General features: G+C 44.5%; 2 protein-coding genes across 3 annotated transcripts in view; one reads left to right on the top strand and one right to left on the bottom strand.

Moving 5' to 3' along the window:
- Nrg4 (neuregulin 4) overlaps positions 1–6769 on the top strand; it is a 109207-nt gene extending 102438 nt beyond the window's left edge. For both annotated transcript variants that reach the window (XM_029481086.2, XM_085844648.1), the window contains 2 exons: positions 2062–2147; positions 6447–6769. In XM_029481086.2, coding sequence (XP_029336946.1) covers positions 2062–2078 — 17 coding nt within the window. In that variant the 3' untranslated portion in view covers positions 2079–2147; positions 6447–6769. The remainder of the gene's footprint in view (positions 1–2061; positions 2148–6446) is intronic.
- Positions 3645–19951, bottom strand: Fbxo22 (F-box protein 22). Its single transcript, XM_021172855.3, has 7 exons — positions 19711–19951; positions 19408–19546; positions 14329–14416; positions 13265–13360; positions 9484–9648; positions 6763–6928; positions 3645–4828 (listed from the first exon to the last, which is right to left on the bottom strand). Exons 1-7 carry the CDS (start codon positions 19842–19844, stop codon positions 4411–4413), a joined length of 1206 nt encoding a protein of 401 aa, XP_021028514.1. The 5' UTR covers positions 19845–19951; the 3' UTR covers positions 3645–4410.
- Positions 19952–20366: the final 415 nt, after the last annotated feature.

The following is a 20366-nucleotide window of genomic DNA, read 5'->3' as shown; positions in this document are numbered from 1 at the left end:
AGGGGTGTGTGTAGAAGCAGCACTCTGGCATGAGTCCTGACCCTGCGGGCATCTCTCTCTCGCGCCTCTCTCTGGATATGGTCTATCAGAGTAGTTGATGGATCAGTAAAACTCAGTATCTAAAGCATGTTTAGCCCTTCCCTATGTGCAAAGACACATTTGTTTGTTTGGTTTTGGTTTTTGGTTTTTTGAGACAGGGTTTCTCTGTATAGCCCTGGCTGTCCTGGAACTCACTTTGTAGACCTCGAACTCAGAAATCTGCCTGCCTCTGCCTCCCGAGTGCTGGAATTAAAGGCGTGCGCCACCACGCCTGGCTGCAAAGACATATTTGTAAAAAGAAAAAGAAGAGGCTGGGAAGATGGCTCTGTGGTTAAAAGCACACACTATTCAGTGCCCAGCACCTGTGCTGAGCAGTTCACAACCACGTGTTAACTCCAGCTCCAGGGGGTCCTATGCCTCTGACTTCATGTATACATAACTTGCCCCATGCCATATTTTAAAAAATATTATAAAGAATAGGAAGCAATTTTTGCAGCTTTTCCATCATACCCTACACTGGGGAGAATCTTAAATTCAAATTTTGTCTTTATATATTAGTTAGGATTTTGTTTATTTCTGAGATTAAGTTGTACTCTATAGCTTAGGATGCCCTGGAACTAACTGTATACCCCAAGTTTGCCTAAAACTTCAAGTGCTGGTACTACAGGAGTAACCCACCATGCTGGGAAGAAATGAGCATTTTTTTGATGGAAGAAAAGTACTATGAGACCATAACAACAACCAAAAGCTGGGATAGGGTGAGTATCAGCTTACAAAATTAGCATATATGACCAGGCATTTTCTAAGGCCAAACGTTAGTATCTAAGGTGGGAACACAGAGAAGGAAATGAGATCTATGTGGCAAGCCTGGTACAGACATGAGGAGATGCTCAATAGCCTCAGCTCAGACCTGTGCTGTAAACTGATAAAGGTCAGAGAACGTAGTGGTGAGTGATAGGCACCACCTGGCGGTGGTGCCATTGATTGAGTCCATCAGCAACCAGAGCAGGCGTCTTCACATCCTTATAGTTTGGGAATGCAGAGTTCTAGGTAAGCTTCCTCACTTGCTGTATTAGTAAACCCATAACTTAGCCAGGCAGTAGTGGCGCACGCCTTTAATCCCAGCACTTGGGAGGCAGAGGCAAGTGGATTTCTGAGTTCGAGGCCAGCCTGGTCTACAGAGTGAGTTCCAGGACAGCCAGAGTTATACAGAGAAACCCTGTCTCGAAAAACCAAAAAAAAAAAAAAAGAAAAAAAGAAAAAAAAGAAAACCCACAACTTGTGAGAGCCTTCTGGGGTCAGTGGCAGTTCCTACACACAGGAAAATTGAGGGTCAGAGGTAAAGATTCTTTATCTAAGTAGAGCAAGAATTTAAACCCAGATGTGCCTGGATTCCAACGCTTACTTTTTCTTCCTTTTTTTTTTTTTAAGATTTATTTATTATTATACATAAGTACACTGTAGCTGTCTTCAGACGCTCCAGAAGAGGGCATCAGATCTCATTACAGGTGGTTGTGAGTCACCATGTGGTTGCTAGGATTTGAACTCAAGACCTTTGGAAGAGCAGTCAGTGCTCTTACCCGCTGAGCCATCTCTCCAGCCCATCCTTCCTTTTTTAAGAGTAGGGGTGTGCAGAGGTCACAGGACAGTATTAAGTCAGTTCTGTTCCTGGCAGTACTGGGGTCTGAGGACTGAACTAGTTATTAGCCTTGCATTGCTGGGCTGTGTGGCTGGCCTCCAATGTTCCCTACAGAAAGACCATTAGGCTTGTTAAAACTTTAGGCAGCAGAAAAAGGGCAGGCAGGCAGAGGTGGGCGCTTGAGAGACTGGAATGGGGATGCTGGCAGTCTGTGCACAGGTACTGTGGGACAGCTGCTGCAGGTATGGATGTCTGAGGTACGATCACCCCAAGTCTCCTGCCACAAGTGGAAGTTGTGGGTTTATATGTGTAGATAAGAGGGCAGGTAGGTGTGTGTGTGTAGAAAACCAAGTGTTCCAAGCCTCATATCTTACTCTCCACAGGCCACAGAGAACACTGAAGACATACATCCCCAGTGAAGGGCATTATTACCCACAAAGGCAGATTGTGGACCATACGACAAGAGAAGGTAATGCTTTCATTCTCCTTGGCGTAGACACAGGTTTGGTAAATGGTCCCAGTCAAGGCAGCCTGTAGAGGAGAGAAGCTGCAGCTCACAGGGCAAGGCTACACAGGGAGATTTACTGGTTTAAAGTACTTTGAAGAACATAGCTCAGGGCAGTGAAGCTCATTCACCCTGGGTATGGCCATCGGCTCTATCACTGCTCAGAACGTTTTCATCATCCCACACTGAACCTTTGTACTTCTTCAGGTTCCCGTTTGTAGCACCCCTACACCAAAACAAGACAAAACACACAACAGAAAATACTTGGAGACATACACGCCTTGTCCTCTGTCACGGGCTAATTTCATTCAACGGTTTTGAAGCGCATCCACACTTAGCCAAAAATCCATTCTTCTAATAACAGCTCAATATTCAGTATGGGTATATTATATTCTGTATACCATGCAAATATATTTGGATGATTTCCAATTTGACTGCTGTAAACAGCAATGTTACCACCACAACTCCAGCTTTTATTTTTAAATATTACATTTCAAGTAGAATTTCTGGATTGAATTGTAATTTTTGCTTAATTTGACAAAGATCATACTGTTTTTTGTAACCAATGCACCATTTTACAGTTTTACCAGCCGTACAGGGCCCAATACTTGTGTGCATCTGTGTTGCTGTGTAGAAGATGGTAGACAGGGGTGGGGGTAATAACCCACCATCCTAATGGGCTGATGTGACATCTCATTGAGGCTTAACATGCACTTCCCTTGCATCAGTGAAGTTGACCACATTGCCGTACCGTTTGTTAGTCATTCATGTATCTTCTTCAGAAAGCAGCAATTTCTAAGCCTTGTTGGTAGATCTAAGCCTTGCTTGAGATGACAGCTCAGTATGTGACCATACCTTCACTACTGTGCTCAGTTTTTTTTTAATGTGATTATTTTTTGCAGCTTCATTAAGTATCAGCAGTTGGCATTTCTAGGCATTTATTTGTGACAAACCAGCAATTATTTTTTTAATACCTGTATTTGATTTTATTTATAAATTATCTATTGTCCTATTAGTACAAACCTCTGAACAATACAGAAATGTTACCTTGTAAGAATATCCTGCAACAAAGACCTGGAACAAGTCCATGTTAACTTCTGCCTGTAACACAAACTAGAAGCAGGCAGCCTGGGTCCACTGTGAGGGGCCAACAACACAAGTATAAAGAGACCCAGGATCCCTCTGTGATCCTCACCACAATGGAGTACTGACATCTCTGCAGTGTCCGAGGTGACCTGCCCATATTCCAAGCAATAAGAAGAACAGAGCAAACAAAGGTCACGCCATAGTTAGGAACAAGACACAGTAGTATTAAGAAACACAGGCATGAGTAAAGTGTGCAGTGTAAACGTGGATGCTGAGGGGGACTGCTGCTTACACACCTCTCCCTCAGTCTGGGTTACTGTTAAGAGCCGGTTACATCCTTCATCCTCTTATCAACAGCAATAATTACAACACCAGTTGAGTAGGAAGTATGTTTTATTGGTGTACAAACAAAATATGGTGATGATTTTCAGAACTGTGTGATACAGGCTGTTCCCTTGCAGTCTCTTTACTATGAAGAGGAAAAAGCTAACTCACAAAAAGAACAACTTTATACAGTAACAAAACAGATTGTTCTTCATCAGAAAAGTAAAAAGCCAATATTTGTTACAGCTTCTGCAAAACTTCTCAAGCCATTTCTTTAATTTTCTCCTTTCTTTTTGGGGGGGTGGGGGCGGGGAAGGTTTGAGACAGGGTTTCTCTGTATAGCCCTGGCTGTCTTGGAACTCACTCTGTAGACCAGGCTGGCTTCGAACTCAGAAATCCACCTGCCTCTGCCTCCCAAGTGCTGGGGTTAAAGGCGTGCGCCACCACACCCGGCAATTTTCTCCTTTCTTAAGTCATGATTCTGCTACAAGTTCATCAACCACTATTTAAGCCTCCACCTTCCTGGTGGCCCTCAACCTCGCAGGGTGCTTACACAGTGGCTACAGAATCTGGGGCAGTTCAGCCCCGGCAGCTTTGCTTGCACCTAACCACAGCCTCACTTCTTGACTTGCGTGCTTACAATGTTAACGCTGTCCTTCATCTATGTATTAAAAAATCATCCCAAAGTGATCTCAGAGCGTCACCCAAAGCTACAAAACACACATAGCTAGTTTTGCTTAAAATATTTGTATCCCGAGTTTCCATTTTTCTAAAAAAGAGAAACCCCCAAAGTTACATGGTGTGAAAGCGAGGCGGCTCATTTAGAGGTTCCCAGGTGAACAAGAGCCATGATGGTTGTGTAGCTATGGAACAGGTCCTCTTCCTTTACCTCATTACATCTCCTCAGTATAAAGTTCCCAGTGACTATCCGGTCGCAGCCAATCTCCCCATTTCCAAAGAAGCCAAATAAGGGGACATTGGGAAAGAACTTTCTAAATGCATCAGCTTCAACATTCCCCTTGGCTCTGTAGTACTGAAAGCCTCGGCCAACACATGCAAACATGAAGCCAATGGTGTTCTGTTCAGGGATGTTGGCTGCTTTGAGGCGCTGCATAGCAGCCTCGACGGTCTTGGCATCGTTTACATCCTCAGTGAGAAGAACTGTGGCACTCTGGATTCGTTGCCCACTAAATGACAGTCCAACCACACCTGTGGCATCAATATCCAGAGGGTTCCTGGAAATAGGAACAGAAAACCATCAACACCTCCTGACTAAGGGGAAAAGATCTGCTGCCTTTGGCAACCTAAGCTTTGGTCTGAGGTTTATCCCTCTCAGACAAGGATTAAAATAAACTGTTATTAAAAAACAGGGCAGATCAAAAAAGGCAAGCAGCTGCCCTTTTCAGCCACAAATACACTATACAAAAGCTCCTCCTGGATTAGTAGTTCCCAGTAACTCGCTATCTGACCATTCTAAACGGAACCTAGTAGGTAGGTGCACATAGACATGGCTTTGCAGTGGAGGTGCTGGCAAGTACTCTGTCACTGACTGACGTCCCACCCCTCCATACCTAGGCAAAGCATGCACCTTCCTCCACTTCAGCCTATCCACTGTTAAATTATGAAAAAGATATAATCATGGAGGGTAATTTCAACTCTGCAGGTTTCAGCTTTCCTGCCTGGTTTATTGCACTGAGCCTGAAATTTGACTCATTTGAATTTTAAAGCTTCACAACTTGAGGTAGGGATAGCTGCAGAGGTGGCTAAGGTTAAGAGCAGCTCCTGCCCTTACAGAAGCTCCCAGTTTGGTTCTGAGCCACCTACATCAGGCGATTGATTCATAAACCACTGTGACTCCAGAGACTATTAACATCTCTGGTCTCTGAGGGCACCTCTGTGCTCAGCCTACACAGACAGCATTTGAATGGAGCGCTCAGGAGTCCTTTCTCTTTTCACCTGTGTGGCCCAAGGATTGAACTCAGGTTGTCAGTTCTTGTGACAAGTGCTGCATCAGCCCTGTTAAGGCTTTTTTTAATGAATGGGACTTTTATCCTTACCAAAAAAAAAATGCATTGTCAGTAAGTTATAAAACTTAAACTGACTACTCACTGGGAAGAAACATACACCTTAAGTCCCTATGACATTTATCAACAACCGACTCTATAGAATGGGCAAAGTTCTCTGGGGTAACAAGAAACAAAGCTATCAAGCATCACTGGGGCATATACATACACGCAAAATAAAATCTGGTATACATTTCCCAAAAATGAAGACCAAGGAATACTAGTAATATACCCATAAGCTGCTGCTCTCTGGGGGGAAAAGGTTAGAGATGCCACAGAGAGATCCTGCCTCCAATTGGCAAGTGGTTAGAGCCTGACAAGTTTTTCCATGAAGACCTGGCCCATGTAACAACTTTATAGTCTAACCAGGATAATTTGTGAACCACAGAGACGCCTTTAAGAGGCTGAAGTTTGCTTTAGACATAAGAACTCAATCTTCAAGTAATTGCTTAGAAAGATGAGCTTGCAGGGTCCAACTGTGGGACTTCTGCTCATTTGCTGCTGACCTCCTTGCAATCGCCCCTCCTGTGTGTACTCAGCATACACACAGACCTCAGCACCAGGCTAGTCTCAGCTCATTTAAGACGACTTCCACACAAGGGCCATGGAACATTGTTTACAACAAAGGTGCCTCAACCTCACCTTAGAATTCCCCTTTCCCTTAAAAACTCAGTCTTCCTTATTTGTTTCTATGAAGCCTCTACTGCCCAGTTACACTCAACTCTACTGACATAAAAGCCATGTGTATTAATTTATTTTAGCCTTACTCAAATGATTTCTTCATTTGCAGGAGCAACACCACAAGGACCAGAGCTCTAAAATACATCAACGGGTAATGCTAAAAGAGCCTGATTCTGACATTCTTAAAAAACAATAAATCCAAGTTCAGTTCACTGGCCTGGAAGTCAGCAGTGTAGATAAGGCTGGCCCTGAATTCAAGAGACTCACCTGTTTTTGCCTACTCAGAGTTACTGGAATTAAAGGCATAACAACACTATACTCTGCTTGATTCCTCTAACTTCTTTTTTAAAAACCTAAAAGTATTGAGGACCTGAAATCAAATATTTCTATTTACCACGGGGGAAGAGCAAAGTACTCAGGCTTACTTCTCACAAGTCAGTGAAGACAAGTTGTCCACCTGGCCTCCAGCCAAGATGATATTCATATTGCTGAAAGTGCTGACTACCCGATGCAGGTAATTACTGGCTCCCACCTTACAGCAGTTATAGCCAAAGACAAGGACCACACGAAGTTCAGGGTTGTCCAGAAGACCTGCAGAGAAGTGAGGGACAGAGACAGCTTTAAACAGCATGAACTGTTGCTCCTGCTGACTGGCACTCCCAGTGTGTTCTGCAGTGCTGAAGTGCTCAGTTCTCCGATTCTTAGAGCCTGAGATTACTCACTCAAGCCTTAGTTATGATTTTTCCATTAATAAAACCTATGGCTATTTGAATGTAATATGCCTCACATAAGCAAGGACATTTTGCAGAGTGCTACACAGACATGTTGAAGTGAATAACAGCGGTGCCAGCTCCACATCTTCGTTCCTCGCACACCAGTGACTTCGAGCTTATCTTCTCAGATGTGATCTGAAAGCAGCTTGCATCACTGGCAGGCAGCAGAGCTCAAGAGAGCCAGTGGCCATCTCTTCCCAGAGCTTCCACTGAGCTTCTGGTACGTTGTTTGCATTCATTGATACTAGTCAGTATTTAACAGGATGATCCCACACGACTTCCAAAGCAGCAAGGCCACTAAGCCAGAGTGAAGCAGGCCACATGGGAAGGAGGAGGCGCCCTGCAGAACCAGTGCTGGGAGACTCTGCCAACTAAGGATCAAGAGTCCACCACATCAACACCGAACTCCACGCATGCCAGAGACCTCCAGTTTTTAATTACTCAATGTTACCCTGCCCTGCACCCCAGCAGCCATCCCAAGAGTTCAGCTAAACTTTAATGGCAGAGCACCTGTAGAGACGACATGTGGCCCTCCTCTGCAGAGCCCACTTTCTGAGTGTCTCTCAACCCTATGCTGAAACTGGTATTGAAAACCTCCTTTTAATAAACTCCGACCCTACTTTGCACTAGCTCATCCTGGAATTACTCTCTGTGCTGAAATCTAGGTTAGCTTTACCTGAAAGTCACAGTGTGGAGCAGTGTCTCCCCCCAATGCTTCTGACAAGATAATTCTAACAGATAATCCTTCAGACTCTGCTCCGCAGGTAGGCACAGTGCAAACAACAGTGCCTCCTAGCACCCTACATCTCAAGCCAGCTCTGAAGGGTCCACCTTCTTACAGACAAGCCTGGCACATTGAGAAAAGAACCTTTTGTTTTGTAGAACCAATTTTCTGAGAAGGAAAAAGCCTGTGGGAGAAAGAGTCAAGTCTATTTTAGAAACAAGATTGTTACTTCCAGGGAAATGACTACTTTGGGGCAATGACATGGCTATTCAAAAGAAGTCAGTGTGAAGAGACACTGAGACACAAACCCAATATGAGCCTTAGGTCTCCACACCTGCACCTGCCTGAGTAGTCTCCAAGCCTTGAGCCCCTGCCTGTTTTTGTTTTGTTTTGTTTTTTGTTTGTTTTTCTATTTTAAACAGTTAAACTACAGGAGCAGGATGCCTGTACCTGTGCAACCCTCTTCCACACTGAGGCCTATGTGCAGGGCTCCCAGCTTCAGCTCTTCCTCTCCTGTTTACACTGCTGGGGACAGCAGAGAAGCCATTCTCAACAGTATCCTTCCTCTGATGCATAAACCCAATCCTTCCTTTGTTGTTACACCATTTTCCTATAGCTAGTCTTTTAGTTGGGACAAAGCTTCTTAACTTTTCCAAACCCATTTCCTTGTCTGTAAAGCAAAACTAGCTGCCCAGACTAGGTACAGGGCCCAAGAGGTGACTTACATATAAACAATGTGAAAGCAGAACACTAAAGGGATTAGAGAAGACTGGGAAGTGACAGTCTGAGGGCCGCTGTGTAACAGAGGCATATGTCTTCAGGCTAGCCCAGCTACACATAGATGTGGAGTTTGCACTAAGAAACTTTTATGAGCAGTGGTACTTTAAGCCCAAACATGCCCTCTGCAGGTGTAGATGATAAAGAGCCTTCACACTGCCTTGCGCCTTGCTGATTCCTGACCTACTGCAATCATGCTTGCTTCCTCAAACTCTGGTGTAATCTCAACTGTATACCAACTTCATGACTATCTCTACTTTTTCTTCTAAAAAGTTTTATAATAAATAGTTACTAGAAATTTTTAAGAGCTTAAGTTTTTCAGCTTTAAATAACAAAATTAAGACAAAATTATCAATAAGAGTTTACTGAAGATCAAGAACTCTTGAAATTCAATTACAATTGAATGCATGCATGCTTGGACCTTACCTCACAAGTGTCTATAATTCTAGTTCCAGGGAATCTGATGTCCTTTTCTGCTCTCCATGGGCAGCAGACACACATATGCTATATACACTTACATACATGCAAACAAAACACTCATACAAGCTTATTGGCAGAATACTTAGAAAAATGTTCATCTCTAGTCATCTAGGACTTCATGGCAAATAAAATAACTAGAAACCAATTCTACCCCTCATCCACAGCCTTGTCAACAGCAGCCTAGCTGGCCAGAACTAAAACAGAGCAAGGTAATCAACAAAATGAGCAAGTAATAGTAATTAACAATGTCAGTGTATGGCATGCATTTTTAAACCCAGCACTCAGGGCGCAGAGGCAGGAAGATCTTTGAGTGAGTTTAAGGAGAGCCAGAACTACATAGTAAGATCCTGTCTCAAACCAAACAAATCAACCCGTAAATAACAGTAACTTACCTACTTCAGTAAGCTGGTGTCTTTCCAGTGTTAAATTCTTGGAGTCCTTAATAAAATGAAAGGGCTGAATTTTTATTCCTTCAATTTGAGGGAATAATAAAGCAAAACCAGATTCTCCAATTTCTATTTCCTGAGGTCGATTGCTACCTGATCCCATTGGAGTCACTAGGGAGAAAGAGAGAGTTCCATGAGGCCATCTCATAGAAACCCCACTTAGTAAGAGTCATCATCAGCCCATCATAGCCCCCCCCCCCCCAAACGCAGGGCAGGCCGTCAGACAGCTTCTCCTAGAGAGATAGCTCGCTGGCAACATTAGGGCGGCAATGCCTGCAGCACACTTTCAAGTGTGTTCAGAAAGGAATCTTTACGAACTGAGCAGCCGCGGAGTCCAGATGAAGGAAGTTCATCACAAGTGCTCTTCTTCAGAGACCCTCGTTTCAGTTCCAAGTCTAACTCTGGTCCCAGGAGATCCGCTACCCTCTTCTGGTGTCCATGAGCACGAGGCATGCATGGAGTGCACAGAGATGCATGCAGGCAAAAGGCCATAAATCTTTTTAAGTGTTAAGTTTCTATAAAAACTCAAACCAGGTTGTGGTGCGGGATATTCAAACCAGGTTGTGGTGCGGGATATTCAAAGGAAAAAGTCAGAAGACAAATCCCATATGATGTACTGTGAGCTTGAAACATGGAAGAAAATGCAAGTTTATGATAGGCTTGTGGTGGTGGTGTCTTGGTGGTTAACCTGACAGATTGACTCTGGCACTCTGTGAGGGACCTAGGTTAGGTTGGGATAAGACAGACATTGCACTTGGGCAGCACCACCCCAGAGCCTGGAGTCCTACAGCCAAGCTGGAGCAGTCACACTGGGCTCCCTCAGTAAGGAGAGTGTGACCAGCTCTCTCAAGCCTCTCACACGACTCTCTACAAGGATGCACCCTTGAACTGTGAACTAAGCAAGTGCCCCACCCGACAGCATTTGCCAAGTATTCTGGTGCAACAGCAAATGAGCTACTCTGCTACAAAGCCTAGGAGGGAAACCTAAACAGTGTCTAACTGTGTGAGAAGATGCAGGATGGTCCAAATTAAAACTACAGCAGAGTAAGCCAGCCACATCACAAGTCACCATACAAGTTCCCAGTAAGCACACAAAAGGTATTCAGCGCAGCTGGTCATTAGAGATTCCAAGGAAACACTCAAAGGACTATCTACCTTCACACCTACTAGCCAGGCTGTTGCCACAAGCTGTGATCCCAGTAGCAAGGATTCGAAGCAACTGCAACCCTCAGACTCTGCTCACTGAGTACACTGTGGCAGAAATTTGGAAAACTAGCAGCTTCTTTTTGAGTTAAATATACATCAGTGCTAAAAACGAGCAAGTTCACTTCTTAAGTTTCAGAGAAACTTACACAAAAGCAACATTGTCATTCACGATACCTAGGACCAGAAACCCAGTTCATGAAAGCAGAATAGGAGATTAGTCTTGTCCCTTATATCACAGAAAATGCTTCAAATGGAGGGCTGGAGACATGGCTCAGTTTGGTAAAGTGTGTGCTGTATAGGCATGAAGACCAGAGTCTGGAAGTCTCCCCACACTTAACCCCAAACAAGCAAGGGTCTAGAGGAAGCAGAAAAAAGAAACCTAGCTAGAACAGTGAGCCCAAGTTCAGCGAAAGGCTGATAAGAACTGAAGAAGATACCTGATAACCTCTGATCTCACGCATGCACTTAGACAGACAGACAGACAGACAGACGGACAGACAGACACCCACACACTCTCTCTCTCATGGGCACCCACATACACATTTTAAAAGAATTACTGGTAATTGTAACATAAATGAATCTCAAAACCACATTTATTTATGTTGAGTGAAAGAGCTAAAAGATAAAATGGGCAACCATTCTGGAACTGACAGGCGAGACTAAGCGCATAAGTCAGAAGAGGAGTTCTGGGAGGTTGTCAGGAAAGAATAAACAAACTACTAAGGTTCAAAGATGGAGTAACGCCATGACCAAAGCAACTTTTATAAAAGGAAGCATTTAACTGGGGGCTTGTTTATAGTTTCAGAGGCTTAGTCCATCATCATGGCTGGGAGCACAGAGGCAGACAGGCACGGTGCTGGAGGAGTAACTGTGAACTACACCCAGACCCACCAGCAGCGAGGGAGACTGGGCTAGGCATGGGCTTTTGAAACCTAAAAGCCCATCCTCAAGGACAAACTTCCTCCAACAAGGCCACGCCTTGTAATCCTTTCAAACAGTTCTTCTCCCTGGAGACCAGGCATTCCAAGAGGCTATAGGGCCTTCCTTATTTAAATCAACACAACCAGCAAGGAGGAATGGAAAGCTCCCTGCAAATAGCAGAGGCCACACCCTGGTTGGAGCAGAGGGAATGGGATTTGATATTTAGCCCCTAACATAAGATCATGAGGACTTAAAGCAACACAAAAATCAAAGCTGCTTCAGGACAGGGCAGCAACAAAGAGAAAGCTGAAACTGGCACCCACTCACAGGGGACACAGGCCTGCCACTGGAGGCTGGCCCTTTCTTTCCTGCCCCTATTCCTGAAACAGAAAACTTAAAAAGGAGGAACTTGACTGTGTCTAGGAAAACCACAGAGGATGTAAGGATGGACTAAGATGTGAGGAATGAGGAATCATCCAACAGTAACCAGTAATGATGGAAAGGCTTCTAGCCACTTACTGCCACTTCAGACTCTGGAAGAAAGCACTGCACAGCCACTGCTTTATTAGTGTGTGAGCAGCTACAACAGCCCCTATTCATCTGCAAACACCTGGAGCCCTTTGTGTCACTGCACAAGACTAGGACATGCAAACAAAATGTTTCAGGACACTTGTGTGGGGACCCAGGGGTGGCAAGGGTCTTCAGACTTGTGCAGCAGGCACTTCACCAAGCTCTGTTTAGAGCTCCAGAAAATAGCAATAGCTAACTAACATCTAACAATAACTAACTAACTAGCAATAGCTAACTAACAATAACTAACTAACTAGCAATAGCTAACTAACATCTAACAATAACTAACTAGCAATAGCTAACTAACAATAACTAACTAGCAATAGCTAACTAACATCTAACAATAACTAACTAGCAATAGCTAACTAACAATAACTAACTAGCAATAGCTAACTAACATCTTCTCTCTGCATGGTCTGTTCTAAATGCCGTAGAAGTGTTACGTCACTACATCTTCATAGTCCTCCAAAGACACAATTCACTGATGAAGAAACTGAAGCTGTCCAAAGTAACACAGGCGCACTAAGTGGTACAAACAGCTGGAATCCTAATCCGCATCCCTTAACCACTGCACCATGGCTACATCAACAGGAAACAATACAAACACTAACAGCAGACATGTGCCACGCTGGCAACATGCAGAGGAACAAGCCTTGAGATAAGGCCCACAAACCTGCCACACTCAGTCGCTCCTACCTGCAAGAAACAAGAGTGGGAGAGCTGAGCAGACTGGACTGGCTGCAGGTCTTTTCTAATCTGGGGTAGGTAGAATGAGATCCTTCCACCCTGTGATTGGCTGAGAGAAGACAGAGATTACACTTTGCTCTTAGGCTGCCTTGAGATCTGAACTATGAACCTCATCCACTTGAGAGAGATTTTAAGTACAAGGTACCACCACTGCAAGGATGACTAAGGCTATTGTTTCAGATGATCAGAAATGCAAAGGTACTTCTCAGCTATAAATACTTCACCAGTCTTTGGGACCCTACATCAAACCAAGGCAAGAAATGAACTGTTAAGTTTCTCTCACCTACAATTCCCGGAGTCACAATCCCAAGGACTTGGCACTGCTTGGGGAAAAGCTTCTCCAGGGCACATGCTGTCTCCATAGTAGTTCTCTTCCTCGCTGTAACAAAACAGTTGAACAACTGTTAAATACTATGCAGCTTCTATGTCAAATTTGACAATGTTAAAAAACCCAAAACTATATTTAACAATAAAACAGGCTATGAGGCTGGGGATGTAGGTCAGTTGGTAGAATGCATACCAGAAGCCTAGGTTCAGTCATCAGCACAGCACTGCATAAACCCTGAGCAGGTGCATGCTGCAATCCTAGCTCTGTAAGGTGGAAGCAGGATGGTCAGGAGTTCAGGGTCATCCTTGGCTACATAGCGAGTGAGTTTTGATGCCAGCCTGGGCTACATGTGACCTTGTCTCAAAGAGAACAAATACTGGATGGAGGGACGGGTAAGAGTTTTCTCCATTTTGATGCCTCCTTTTTTCAAACTCTAGCTCTAACCTTCGCCACCACCACTTTTGCCCGAGCGGCATAAGATCTGGCTTAGCACTGAGTTTAAGAGGCGCTATTTCCTGGACCTCTGCATCCACCTGATTTCACAGCGTGACTACTACTTGATTCCCGTCATTTAGATTCAAGTCAGACAAGGTCCAAATCAAAGTCTGGGCTGCAGGGTCCATCTTGGATTCTTGGTTCGTATTTCCCCTTAGCAGGCCAAGAGTGCAAGTGTCTGTAAATAGCTTTAGTAATAAAACCTTGCAGTACTACTGTATACATGAGCAGGCTTGGATAACCAAAGGCAGGCTCTTATTTTAATAAAGAGAAGTATACCTGGAGGATTAAAGTATTTCAAAACAAGAAAAAACATCTTTCTGAAAAGCCTCATTCCATCCATCCATCCACCCATCCACCCATCCATCTGCACCATGAGGTTAGACATCAATCTGTAGCAGACACAGGCATCCGTATAGGAGCAGTGCCCAAAAGTCTCAGAAGGCTTGCTCTCAGAACGAGGACAATGTCAAAAACAGAAATAAACAATAGCAAAAACACCCAACTCTTGTCTCCATAGCTACCTCTTTTATGGCCACGACACTCTTCCAGGCTGATGAAAGTTTCAGAATCTGCCATGTAGAGAACTGTCTGTGGTAAGATTCGAACATTCTGCAAAGAAAAAAAGAGAATGGAATCCTGTGAGTCTGTGCTTGCTTCTGTGTTCCCAGGCATCCCAGTCCAAGGTCACTGGACGCCCTACACCCTGAGCCCCTCCCCCCACCTCACATCTCACCTGTCACTTCTACTCTTATCAGCACCTACTATTTTGGTTTTTGTGTCAGATTTATTTCAGGTCTTAAGTTCATTTTCACAAAGCTCATTCGAGCTTTTAGAACAGAGGTCACAGCAAGAAGATTCTGTCAGAGGGGCTGCACAGGCTGCACCCCTCAGTGGGGCCTTCCAGGCCAGCCCCTCAGCTCAGTATTTCAGACCTGCTCACACTGGTACAAACAAGTTCTCTTGCTGCCAGGCACCTTAAAAGGTTCTTTACGGCACTGCAGAGCAAACCTCTCACCCTGTGTATCTGTACCTCCACGCAGCAGGTATCCTTTACAGCCCTGCCTGCTTGTGTAGTCTCAACTCTGAGCAGGCTCTCCTCAGACTGCTGGCTTTCCTAAGCCTCACATGGCAGACAGGTCTCAAAGGCTGAACTAAATGAAAGGAGAGACTTTCCAAGTGTTTCCTCCAGGAATGGTGTGAAGAGCAGCACAACATCACTGCCCTGTAACCAGGAGAGATGCAGACGTTTCAGAGAGGGTCTAGATAAACTCATGAAACGCACTCAACAGTACACCATGCAGTGTGGGGTGGGAAGACCTTGATTTCACCTGGCATTTCTAGAAAATCTAACTAGTTACCACAATTTAAAATTCCACAGAACTTTCCCAATCCTACACTCAGACTGCTTGCCTTTCAGCTACAGCTATGCAGACCTGCCAGTACCTACAGTCACTAGACCTTCTTGGGCTTCTTTCTGACATTGAGTTATTTCTATCTGTAATGCCTGCTGATCCAAGGAGTCAGGGCCTGGTCCTGCCTCTGCCATCAACAGAAGGTAACTTTCACAAAGCAGGTATCTAGTTTCTTGAGCTTCCTGTTTAAACAAACACAAGCTTCATCTCTAATTCTCACTGGGAACTGACTACGACAAGCCTCAAAATGAGACATTCACTGTAGCATATGGCAGCTAGGACTACACTATTCAAAGTTACAAATGACAAGCTGTCTTATAAAAGTTCAAAATATTTCTAGTAGGAAGTTAAGCAACTTTCCTTGTAGCTATTAAAATACTCAGTCCACAAAATGGTCTGGAAAACACAGAGAAAACAGCATATATAACTTAGTCGCCATGTTTCTGTCTCACCATGAGTTTAATTTTTTTAAAGCTATTTGAACTTTCATAGTCATATTACAAGAGTCCTTAATATCCATTGAAAATATATAGTCTTATACCATAAGAAACATGTTATATGCATTATCTTTTTGCCATTTAATCCTTATAAGAACCCTTTAAGGGTACAAGGGAATTATTGTTCTTTTTCAATTTGTGGAAATAGAACTCACAGCTTGGAGAGGTCAAAGCCACATTGCTAGCTTGAGCCAAAATTTGCGTTAACATCTAAGACTCTCTCTCTATAACAGCCACTACCACATGTAGAATAATGCCTACTGCAGTAAAAAGATGAAAACGACAGGACATGTAAAAGAGCATTTAAAAAACTAATCACATGGATTCTTTTCCCCACAGAAAACTTAAACATCCTAGCTTATTTATGACGCTTCCTTTGTATTAATCTAGACTATCCTAATATAACTTAATAATCTATTTCTCAAATTTATCAATATTTAAAAAATTCTTATTTTATGTGTATATGTCTAAGTGTATGTTGTGAGTGTGTGTATGTGTGTGTGCCCTCAGAAACCAGCTGTAGTTATAGGCAGTTGTGACCCCTGATGCTGGGAATGACCTTGGGTCCTCTGGAAGAGAAGCCAACTATCGCAACCACTGAGCCACTTCTCCAGCCCCTTTATCAAGATTTCTTATCATTGAAGGTACTTTGTGATTTATAATTTAATGATTTATTTTACCAAACAGCAGATTTTTAAGCTTCCTCAGTGTACATGATGCTCCAATAAGGACTGTGGGTTTTGATCAATGAATCAGAGAGAAACAGTAATCCAACAGACAAGCGAGATGCTAGCCAGCTGTCTGGGTGTGAGTCCAAGAGTCCAAAAGAGCAAAGAAGAAAACCCACACAAGACAGCATGGAAAAAAAGACACCACACTCAGGACTAGCACACTAAAAATAAGAACCAGGGTTTGGAGCGATGGCTCAGCATTTCAGAGGACTGCTGCTCTTTCAGAGGACAAAGTTCATATAGATTACAATCAGCTCTAAGGGATTCAATGCATTCTTCTGGCCTCCACAGGCATGTGCACACGTACACATATTCAGATACACGACAGGCATGCAGGCAAGCAGGCAGGCAGACACACACACACACACACAGAGAGAGAGAGAGAGCGCCAGGTTTCCAGACCCCTGGGAGCTCTCAGAGACTGAGCCACCAACCAAGAAACATACATGGCTGGAACGAGGACCCCTGCACATATATAGCAGACATACATGCAGCTCAGTCTCCAAGGCTAGCTAGTCTGGCCTCAGTTGGAGAGGAAATGCCTAATCTGGCAGAGACTTGATGTGTGTGGGGCGGGGGTTGGGGGGAGGTATGGAGGGCACCCTCTCAGAGGAGAAGGGGTGGGGGGAGGAACTCTGAGCCAAGTTTCTCTCTGACGATAAGGGAGGTTTTATTATGAACATAGAGGAAGTGGATGTACCTAAGGCAACTCACGCGTCCCCATGCACTGACGGAGACACAGCTCCAGACACACATAAGGTCAGTCACCTCTCTCTTCATTCAGTGAGTCAAATGCAGCTATTTTTTTAAAAATGGGGGAGGGGCCGAATCTATACTATATTTATAAACTTTTATTTCCTAATATGGTCTACATTTATACCTTATATGAGATATAAATAATCTAGAAATTTGAATTTAAATAAGGGTGGGCATTATAGGTTAACAGAATACTATACCACTTTATAAGGGACTTGAGCAGCTGTGGAATTCAATATGGTGCATCGAATACCCTGACAATACCAAAGAACAATTGCATGTGCATATACATACACACATATTCCTGTCTCGGCTAGATGCAGCAAACCCTTAAAACAACAGTGAGTAGACTTACACAGTACTGACCTTAGAGTCAAAATTAAATACCATTCTCCACTAAAAGAAACCAAGACTATTAGTGAAACTACTAATTTCTTGAATGAAGCAGGTGAAAATACAAGCTGAAGACAACTGGTGCCAAAAGAAAGGTCATCCCTAAGAGACAATAAAATTGGCTTGAGTGCTCACTAGCCACACAAAGACTGTGTGAGTACCAAGGAGAGTCTAACAGTAACAGATACATCTCTACACAAGAGACCAAGCGTTATGTATGAGTGCTGTGTGAACAAACTGAAAGAGAAGGAAAAGTAAGTTTCAAAGTTTCTCTACAGACAAATACTTATTAACTGCAACAGGACAGAAAATTTAAAGGCAGAAGTTTCTGGCAGACACCTCTTAAATCAAGGAATTTAAGGTAATGGGATAAAAAAAAATCTAATAAATCCCAGTCACACTCAACTTGTGCCTTGAATTTTATTAAGTGTTGGGGCTGGTACAGAAAGTCAGGTTGCAGAAACATACAAACCAAAGAAACGCGCCTTTCAGTTACTCATTGGGAACAGAATCAAATCCTTCTGCTCTTAAGAAAAGCACTGGGGCAAAATCTGAATGGAAGCCTGAAGACTAGACAGAAGTGTGTTTGCAGTCTCTTCCTGAAGGATGGATTTGTTACAGCTTCTATTTTAGTACTCAGATTAAGCCGGGCGTGGTGGCTCACGCCTTTAATCCCAGCACTCGGGAGGCAGAGGCAGGCGGATTTCTGAGTTCGAGGCCAGCCGGGTCTACAAAGTGAGTTCCAGGACAGCCCGGGCTACACAGAGAAACCCTGCCTCGAAAAACCAAAAAAAACCAAGTACTCAGATTCTCTCCAATCTGACTAGCAAGGCCCCACTTCAGGGCACCTTCAGATGTCCTTTAGGTAATGTATTCTCTCTCAAGTTTTGTTTCTGTTACTGTGATAAAAAGTATTATGAAAAGCAATCTGGGGAGTAAAGATCCCTGAAGAAAACCAAGGCAGAGAGAGAGACGTAGTGGAGTGCTGTTTACTGTACTGTTCTCCAAGCTTGCTCGGTTTGTTTTCTTATAAACTCTAGGACCACTGGCTAGGGGGCTGTGTACCTGGGGGGGTGGGTGTAGACGGGGATCCCACAACAAACATTAATCAAGAGTGGCCTACAGACTTGCCTACGGGTCAATCTTTGGCAGACACTTATTGAGTTCCCTCTTTCTGGATCAAGTTGAACACCAAACCCAACACCAAAAGAACCACACTAACCAACACATACGTCAATGATAACTTCCCAATGTGGAGACTATATTGTGGTTAAGTAGAACATTCCTATTCGCCTACTATACATACTAAGCGATAATAGGGCATCAAATTGGCAACTTCCTCACGAGGGCCCCTGCCACTCAGTGAGATACTGGAGATTCACTATCAGCTCTATAATCTGTCTTCACCTCCCCGAACACTGACTCTCCTGGATCCAGGGACAAAAATGAGAAAAGGAACGTGGTTTACGTATTTAGGTAGAAGTTTTAGTTCTTCCAGTTCTAGTGTGAGACCCTGGGCAAGCGATACCCAATGCCTTCATTGCAAAATTGAGGCAAGTTAAGGAAGGCTCTGTATGGCCTTGTAATAGTGGACACCTGGATACTTCAATTGCCCAACATCTAATAATGACTAAACTGCAGCACGCCCCTACAAAACCTGACGTTTACTACAAAATCCAGAATACAAGCATAGGTTCTATTAGAGTTAACAAAAGCAAGGATATGTATCACAATCTTGATTTTTAAAAAAGTTCTCCAAGATGGCCCACCAGCCCTGCAAGTGACTGTCCACCACACAACTCCATACTTGCCTCAAGTGCCTCAGCTACCACGCGCACCAAGCAATGTCCCTCCAGGTGGCCTGCTTCGGCCACACCCGCGGAGATCCAGGTCACGCTGCGATGGGTCCGCAGCACTCTGCGTACACACTCCCTCCACAGGCGGCATACTCTGGGGACGCAAAAGCACAAAGGGTTGCCGCCGGGCGGCCGGTTCCCACCGTCAGCAGCCTCGCAGCGCCAGCTAAGCACTAGGACACCCGGGCAGGGGTCCCGGCAGAGGCGACCCCGCCACCCTCCGGGACGAAGGTCTCCTCCCGCCCTATTCGCCCTCACCCGGCTACCCGAAGCAGCGCTTTGGCCGGCAGGAAGGTAAACACACGCTCCACCACCTCCGCAAGGTTACTCAGCACGTAGGTGCTTCGCAGATCTGTGGAGGAGATGCCACCACCGCCGCCTGCCGGCTCCATTCCTCGCCTACCGGCCCAAAGGCCCTACGGAGTCTCAGAGGCACCCGAGAGACCGGCGCACCACCTACAACCCGAGCTCCCTGAGCAGGCGCGCGCCACTTCCGGTGGGCCACTTCCGGCACTTGGACACGCCGCTGCAGCGGTGCACCGGCCTGCACAGTTCCGCCCGGAAGGGACCGGAGGCAGCCTGGCGTTTAAGCCGGCTGCAAACACTATGTATTTGGTCAATCTGGTTAACTCGTTAGGTCGTAAGTTTTAAGCGAGTAGACATAAATAGCACTCGCCATTCTTTGGCACTATTAATTGCTACAGAAAGCACATGCCAAACCAGATAGATATTTTCACACAGGAGCCATTATTCTTTGGCTCCTGCCGGCTCTTCCTTGCAGGGCTACATACAGAATCACAGGGCATGAGACCCAACACCATACCACAATTCAAAGAACAGTAGAAGCTGCTTCATTTCAATTGAATAGGTTGTCTCCTGACTGAGGGGCACTGTCCCCAGCTACTTGATCTGAC

Source organism: Mus caroli, unplaced genomic scaffold (genome assembly GCF_978045245.1).
Source record: "Mus caroli unplaced genomic scaffold, Mus_caroli_1 scaffold_11, whole genome shotgun sequence".
Lineage (NCBI taxonomy): Eukaryota > Metazoa > Chordata > Mammalia > Rodentia > Muridae > Mus > Mus caroli.
Note: the sequence above shows the minus strand (reverse complement) of the source record. Positions and strands in the feature narration are given on the sequence as shown.

Excerpts from the sequence above, each read along its gene's own strand:
- Fbxo22 (XM_021172855.3), bottom strand. The coding sequence starts at position 19,844 with ATGGAGCCGGCAGGCGGCGGTGGTGGCATCTCCTCCACAGATCTGCGA. Across the intron at positions 13,361-14,328 it reads GTGTCGTGGCCATAAAAGAG|CGAGGAAGAGAACTACTATG; the intron begins GTAGCTATGGAG and ends GTTTTGTTACAG. Across the intron at positions 6,929-9,483 it reads ACACCAGCTTACTGAAGTAG|GTCTTCTGGACAACCCTGAA; the intron begins GTAAGTTACTGT and ends ACTTCTCTGCAG.